This window comes from Coptis chinensis, chromosome 3 (genome assembly GCF_015680905.1).
Source record: "Coptis chinensis isolate HL-2020 chromosome 3, ASM1568090v1, whole genome shotgun sequence".
NCBI classification, from domain to species: Eukaryota; Viridiplantae; Streptophyta; class Magnoliopsida; order Ranunculales; family Ranunculaceae; genus Coptis; species Coptis chinensis.
This window is the reverse complement of record NC_141458.1, coordinates 857,468-865,418: the sequence shown is the minus strand read 5'-3', so window position 1 is coordinate 865,418 and position 7,951 is coordinate 857,468. Positions and strand designations below refer to the sequence as shown.

General features: G+C 37.4%; 2 protein-coding genes across 2 annotated transcripts; both read left to right on the top strand.

Moving 5' to 3' along the window:
* The first annotated feature begins 305 nt into the window (after window positions 1-305).
* On the top strand, window positions 306-3,491 carry LOC147507053 (bifunctional protein FolD 1, mitochondrial-like). The gene is given in 7 exon segments (XM_086599018.1): window positions 306-606; window positions 1,309-1,565; window positions 1,567-1,623; window positions 2,195-2,431; window positions 2,524-2,691; window positions 2,966-3,148; window positions 3,357-3,491. Coding segments are annotated over 6 exon segments (1,095 nt in total). The 5' UTR covers window positions 306-401; the 3' UTR covers window positions 3,137-3,148; window positions 3,357-3,491.
* Window positions 3,492-4,285: 794 nt separating this feature from the next.
* Window positions 4,286-7,385, top strand: LOC147507052 (uncharacterized). The gene is given in 7 exon segments (XM_086599644.1): window positions 4,286-4,480; window positions 4,558-4,747; window positions 4,829-5,018; window positions 5,302-5,505; window positions 6,020-6,319; window positions 6,417-6,583; window positions 6,586-7,385. Coding segments are annotated over 7 exon segments (2,028 nt in total). The 5' UTR covers window positions 4,286-4,303.
* The last annotated feature ends 566 nt before the right edge of the window (window positions 7,386-7,951 follow it).

Below are 7,951 nucleotides of genomic sequence, written 5' to 3'. Positions count from 1 at the left end.
AATAATCCGTGAGCGGAGTTATTTGGTTTCTGCCCCCTGGTTTAATCTTCATCCATATCTATCCTCAGTACACTTTTGTATTCTCTCATCTTCAGCATTCCTATTCCTTCTTCCCAGTTATTATAGTATATATATTTCATGATATTTTACGAAATTATATTGGTGGAGTTGAAAACTATATAAATTTGTTCTTGTGGTCGTTGTGGACCACATTATAAAGTCTCAAACACATACGTCAAACATACGGTCAAAATACAGTGACTAGCATAGTGTCAAAATCTGAAAAGTCAAAATTGACACACAGTTACAGAGGCAGAGTTAGTTAAACTAGTTGAGTTCAGTTATCACTTAATTCACTTATCATATCAGTGACATAGAAAGTTAGAAACACAGGCTTAAAAATGCAACGACAAGTAGCATCAGCATGGCACAAATTTACAAGAACTAATCGTAGACCTTACCTCTTTTCTTCTTCTTCTCCTTCTTACAATACCAATTCTAACAACAACTCTTTCCTTAAAACTCCGCCAATCCTCGGCCTCGACCTACCCGAAATATGGAAACCAAGTGTACTGAAAAAAACGCCATCTTCTCATAATCACAATGGTATGCTTAAAGTTTTCCATATATCTTGTTCGTTTCTTCCGGGCATTTATTCAAACAGTTTGTATTATTAGTTTCTTGGTTTTATAATATGTGCATGTTTATGGACATAAATTGAATGGTGTTTGCTGGTTTTGTGTTTACATTGTTGACAAAACTTGGATGTACAGTAGTTTTTGTGTTTGGGTGCAATGCACTTTCTTTACATAACGAAATTGTGAGTATGTTAGATAGATGCTTAGGCGTGCTAGGTACATAGCAAAAGGTTTGTTATAACAAAACTGAGACTTGGGCAGTGTTGGCCCCCGGACAAAAGCACCAAGGTGCGAAATTCCATCAAAACCTGTGTTGCATGGGTACGGGACGGAGTGTCTGGTTTGGACACGGGTACGACGATTTGGACACGGCGAGATCTGAGAATTAGGGTCTGTTTTGCTTGTGTCCGTGTCCGTACCCGTGTCCGCAGGACACGGGTACGCGATACAGAGGAAATTAGGGCGTACCCATGCAACAGAGATCAAAACTATGTTGTTGATACGTAGCCGCAAACTATTGATTGAATAAGGCCACCAGCTTAGTTCAAGCATTTATATAGTATAGTTTATAAATTGTTTACTGCAGACATGTTTCGTTCTAGTTTTATTGTATAGGGTCTCTTATCTCATATACTTCTATGCTGTTTTGTTTGGTGATATCACACAACAGCTGAACAGACTGCTTCTGTGATCGACGGGATCTCAATTGCAGAGGAAATAAGATCAGGAATAGCTCAAGAAGTAAGCAGAATGAAGAACGCCATTGGAAAGGTTCCTGGCTTAGCTGTAATTCTAGTAGGCGAAAGAAGGGATTCACAGGCGTATGTACGGAATAAAGTTAAAGCTTGTGAAGAAGTTGGAATCATGTCTTTAACGGCTGACCTTCCTGATGACTGCCTAGAAGATGAAGTGCTTTGTGCTGTGTCGAAGTTTTAATGAGAATCCATCAGTTCATGGTATTCTCGCAGCAGCCCCACTTCCCCAAGTAATTTCTAAAACTTTGCTGTAATTTTATTTTTTCAATCCATTCTACATAATCTGTTTTTCAAAGACAGTTGTTCGATTGAGTTTGTGTTTGTCTTCAAACTAAGTTTTTGGTATATTGGTATCTCATTCTTAAAAGGCTACTAAATTGGTGACTTTACTAAGTATCATTGTCCACAACTTTAAGACAAAGCTCCGACTTTAGTTTCTTGTAAGTCTTTGGGAAAATAATGACAATGTATGTTTCCTGACTTCCACGTAACATAGAAGTGGCAAAAATGCAAAATTGTTAGTGCCCACCCTTTTAGAGGTTGCACCATAGACGAGCGTTGGTTGGAACCTTACCATTATCTGCCATTTGATCTTTTAAGATAAACATAGCTATCAAATGTCGTGTACCATACGTATTTTAGGTATAGAGAGATAGATCATATTATCATATGTGACCAATGGAACAACCGAACCTCTTACGTGAGAATCCATACGACACCGATGGAAGTTAATGTTGGATGTGAGGTTATAGCTTCTACCTCTCTGTTGTAGAGATTGCTAACTAAACGTTTCTGGAGCAGCATATGGACGGGGAGAAGATTTTGAGTGTGGTGAGCCTAGACAAAGATGTGGATGGCTTCCATCCACTGAACATTGGAAATCTCGCCATGAGGGGAAGGGAGCCACTGTTTGTCCCCTGCACACCTAAAGGATGCATTGAATTGTTGTTGCGGTCCAATGTGGAAATCATGGGGAAGAATGCAGTGGTTATTGGGAGGAGTAACATTGTCGGGTTGCCTACTTCTTTGCTTCTACAGGTACAACTTTTATGTTTTACTGTCATTCGTTTAATATACATTTTAGCATCATTAAAGAAAGTGTCAAAGAGTGATGTTTTGCTGTCTGGCAGAGGCACCATGCCACAGTTACCACTGTACATGCCTTCTCAAAGAACCCAGACACAGTTACTCGTGAAGCTGACATTGTAGTTTCTGCCGCTGGAGTGGCCAATCTTGTACGTGGCAGTTGGCTGAAACCCGGTGCTGTTGTGATCGATGTAGGGACAAATCCAGTTGAGGTGAGACCTCTTGCTTTACTTATCTCATAGAAGGATATGTTGGATGTGGAGGTGTCATGGTAAACCAACTAAAGATGAGTGCATGCTCTTCCTTGAAAAGCTCTTAAAAGCTCAAGCTTAGAGATGGGATATGGTGCATATAAAAGTAAATACATGGGGAATCTATATAATTCAGTGCTTTTAGAGCTCAAAAATAAGATAAGTATATGAGGAAGCATTTGTGGGATTAACTGATGCATTTTGAATGTATCTCTTGTTATGAACAAATGCGCAGGACCCCAATAGCGAGCATGGCTATACTCTCACTGGAGATGTTTGCTATGAGGAAGCAGTGAGGGTGGTTTCAGCCATAACCCCTGTGCCTGGAGGAGTGGGACCAATGACAGTTGCAATGCTCCTTTCCAATACACTCGACTCAGCAAAGAAGGCATACAGATTCACATAGACCTCCCAAAAGGTAGATTCTTGACTTGGGTGTTTACCGTGTCATGCAACTTTATGTTTGTCAAGTAAAAACTCAAAAAGAGGTGGCTAGGAATTATGATCTCATCGAAGACATTAAAAAGCAAGCTACAGTTTTCTACTTCTGAAAATCAGTTTAGAAGTTAATACGCCAACAGTTTTTGTAGTTGGTCGTCTTTATCTGATATTTATGGATTTACCAGGATTTTCAACCAGAGCTAGAACTATCTGAAACCGCCAATGAGTTACGAGGAGGCCGCCGCTTCAACTTTTTTGATCGTGAATTAAGATGCATACTTGAGAGTAGAATCTATTCCACCTCGTATCCACTGTGAAAGCATCCCCACTTGGGTTGTAAATTTTGTTCAAATCTAAAAGTAACACTGAAAGTAAGAAAACAACGACAAATGTGTAAAATTATTAAACTAAATCAGTGTCACTATTTTTGTAATGGCAAATTTTCCGGTATCCATGAGTTAGTCAAGTGAGCAGAACAAACGTTTTAGGCCGAGTGGGGGGTATGTGGACAAAAAGTCATTTGGTTGGTTTCTATCTTCATTCTTCGTCCCTCTCCTCTCCACGTATTCTCAATCTCTCTCTTTCTCCCCCACTGCATAGCAGTATACTAGTTAGTAGTGGCATGTGCTCTTTATATATAAAAAAGATCAAGGGTAGATTCGGTATTTGAAACTATGGAACAAAATATTGCCGATATATTACCGATATATATGGGTATTTTAGTACACCAACATCGATATTTTTGACATATATCTACGGAATATAGAACCCTTTTTTTTTAATATATATCGGAAATTGGAATTTTCCAATATAAAACTTTATATTGCCGATATAATCAATATATCATATATTTACGATATATATCGGTTGATTTTTTTTATTGTTTTTTAATATAAATCCAATATTTCCAATATATTTCTGATATTATATTTCCAATATTTTTGATATTTTAAATAGTTTAGACTCTTCACAAAAAAAATATATATATCCACTATATCCGATATATATCGTTTTTTGGATACACCGATATATTCATCGATATCGATATTTTGGGCCTTGTTTGAAACATCGTATTATTAGGCGCGTACTACAAACAATGTAGTGTTTGGAAGTCGGTTAATTTGATTGAACAATGAACAATGTAGAGGAAATAATTACTCTTTTATCACAACTTGCTTCACGCATCCAAACAGACCCTTGTCCACAACTTGCTTCCTTAAATCAATCTCTAAACTTAATAAATGAAGATGAATCTAGGGTTAGGGTTTTACACAAAGCCCTTTCTTTAATGTGTTTCAAAGCTCCCCAGGTCAGTTGCATCCCCATTTTTCATTTCTTATACATTATTACTTATTGTTATCTGATAAAGTATATTTCTTTACATAGGTTTTTGATGAGGAGTTAAAATGCATGGTGGGCACTATTGTTTCTGTTTTAAATTCTTGTATATCTTGTCAAGTATTAAGTAGTTTTGAGAAAGAGGAGTGTTTGAGGATTGGGGCTTTGATTTCGAGAGGGAATTGTGTGAAATTGATTCAAGCATGTTTCGGCATTGCTGGAAAGTTAGAGAAACATGGTAAGGATAAATATGGGTACTTTTTTATTGTTAATTCCATTTGTTGAGAGTTGGGTCTTAAGCATTTTTAAAATGTTGCAGAGACACTTAAAGAGATGCTATTGGGTGCTGTATTACGAGTGGCGGTATCAGCGTCTTGTTATGAGGGTTTGTCCCCGCGTACCCCTGTTCTTAGTTTGGAATCAGGATGTGGGATAAATGCTTCTCTATTGGAGATTCAGCATCTTTTCCATGAAGATATTTCAGTCACCAATAATAAGATACCATTGAGGTGTGATGCATTTGCTTGTATAGTTTTGTAACAGAATGTTGATGCCTTGTATTGTTTAGAGATAAAATACTTCAATCAACTTAAAAGCTTTTCTTTTATACTTGGAAGTGGAAAAAAGAATAGTATATTTATCATGGCAATGTCTCTTACAAGCTCTCTGTTGAGCTCAACATCATGTATCTAAGAGACACCCTTCGTCACCATAAACTTAGTTTGAAGGTTTTGCTTTCATAGTTCACTCAATAGTTCTTTGAATTTTTTCTTTTGTTTGAATTCTTTTCAGGTTACTTTTGTGGTATCTTGACCCGCTGACTCTAAAGCATGATGTTTCAGAAGTGTTACGGGAAGTTGTGGAAAGGCCCTTTCTGGATTTGAAGAAAGAACTGCATGATCGATTGACTTGGCGTTCTGTAGTTGTGTGCTTGGCACTTTCCCCGACCAAATTTATTGAGACAAGGACTCTATTGCACAACTGGTTCCTGATAACGTAAGTTCTTTTCCAAACAAGTAAATGAACCAGCCATTGCTATTGCTAGTTGTTTGTTAAATTGTTGTTGAAAAAATTGAATTTTAGTTTTATATGAATTATAAGTTCAATCTGTCTTTCAGTTGTGAAGAAGTCCTATATCTTTTGTCTGTCCATTCTTATGATTATCTAATATGTTTTCTGAAGACATAAATAGGCTATATATTAAGGCATACTCTATCTCTCAATTTCTTTCAACTTCATAGAATATGTTGTTTTACCTGAATCTGGTCCTATGGATGTCATGGAGCAGCATGTATTAGTTCTACAGTTTTTTGCATTTAAGTAGGACATGTAGCAAAAACACATTTATTTGTTAGACTACCTTTTAGTCAATCTGAAATACTTTTGCTAGATACCTTTTGGCCAACTTGTATTTCTTATCTAGACAACACATTGTGGGTTATAATTACTTAGGCACCTATCAAGCTCATAATGATGTTTACCAGATCAATGGGGTGCCTTATTTGACTAGGGGCTTAAGGCCCATACTAGAGTTTCAAATCAAGTTAGTTTCATCAGTGCTGGATGTACTTTCCCAGCCAATGGGGTGGAGTCTATCAATGGAAGTGGGGTCACAGCTGCCGTTTTCTGATGCTTATTTTGCAAATGAACACAACATGCTGGCTGTGTTATTGGGACCTTTCTCTTGTGAAAGTTTTCTTGGCTTAGCTCATCATATCAGGGAATCAGATATTCTCGCTCAGAAGTGTTCGCATCAAACTTTTGAAGATAATACAACATGGAAAAAGTTGATAAATTACAGATCTACATGGTAAATTACGACTCTTTGTTAGCACAAGTGTGCATCTGTATATTTCAATGCTTTGCTGCCCTAAACTATTTAGATGTCTTTCTCCGTTATGTTGCAGGGCTCAGCTGATAGCCTTCCCTGAATGGTTCTTTTTCGCAGCAATATTGCTCTTCTCCAAGAATGGTTGTCAATTTGCATTTTGGTCCAGATGCATAACAAGTGCTGTGACAACTGAGCACACATGTGATGCAGAACAATGTTGTACTGCAGCTGCTAGATATCTTATGATATTATTAGCCCCATGAGTGAAATCCATCATGATCTCCTGGTTAAAAATTTAATCCAAATATCTGAATCTTGGATAAAACGGTGTAGCTCAAATATGAAAAAGGGTACATCTGGTTGCACCAAGAATTTAAGAAAACTTGAACTCCGTGACAAAGGGAAGGATAATGCGGCCGCCAAAGAGATTCATAGTCAGGCTTTGAGACTCTGGCTCAAGGATTTTCATGACTGTCATGTAAGGTACTGGACAGATATTATCAAAAGGTCCCTATTCAAAGGAGCTCGGAAACAGAATACATCTTTCCTGCTGCAAAACTTATTATTCAGAAAGATTTCATTGGGCATCTTTATTGGACACTCCAATTTACATGAGGAGGGATGTGAATTGTTGCTTCACTATGTTGCGACAGGTGATATCCTTCGGTCAACAGAAACTCGAGATATTGAGTTGAAGGATGAAATTCAGAAGCGCAAATCTACTGATGATGCTGTAGCAGGAGTCCGTCTTGTGTTTGATTTATTTGATGTCATAGAAAGTATGTCATCCTCAATATTTGAAACTGATGAGAACAGGTTGAGTTTTGTTTGCCAGTTGAAAATGAAAGCTGTCAGGTTCATAGTAAAGTGTATCAAGAGGCTGCTTGAAGATATCAAAGATTGGGATACCTGTAAAATGTCCATGTTATTTGATCTCCACAAAAGACTGGAAAGATGGAGTTATCAAGAGGGAGACATCATCAAACGTTCCAAGCCTCTCGAGGATGTTCTTAGTGCCTTACACTGTAAAATAGACTTGCAATAAAAAGTTATGTAGATACGGGGTTAAGAGATGCCTTTTACAAATATCTGGTTCCAGTTTTGTGGCAGCCAGATGCCATTTTCAAATATATGGTTCTTTTGTAGCAATTCAGGATATTGTCACAGCAGTGGTGGAAAAGTTCTTACAGAAACTCCCATGAATAGTTACTTCCATGAGTCTAATACTTGTGGTTGGTTACTTAGGAAAGTTTTTCCTGGTGAAGGAATCCAATCAGATTTCTCTATGATTTGGTATGATTAATCTTGAGAGACTGCCAAAGATAATAGGAGGGAGAGAGACCATAATGGTGGGAGTGGTTGATGATTTCCTAGCAAGCCTAAGGATGGGCATCAATTTCTTGACAAACTGTCAAATGCATGTAAGTGAACTCATTCTTTGTTACAAATAGTTGTAATTTATTCTTACAAGTGCATTTAATCAAACTAACATAGGCAATGGCTGGGTAAACTTTCTTTCAATAAGTACATCTTTTTTGGGTTGAATGCTATCAGAAGAGTTTGCTACTGATGCTTTGAAGTTTGAATAGAAACTGGAAAACAGAGTCAATA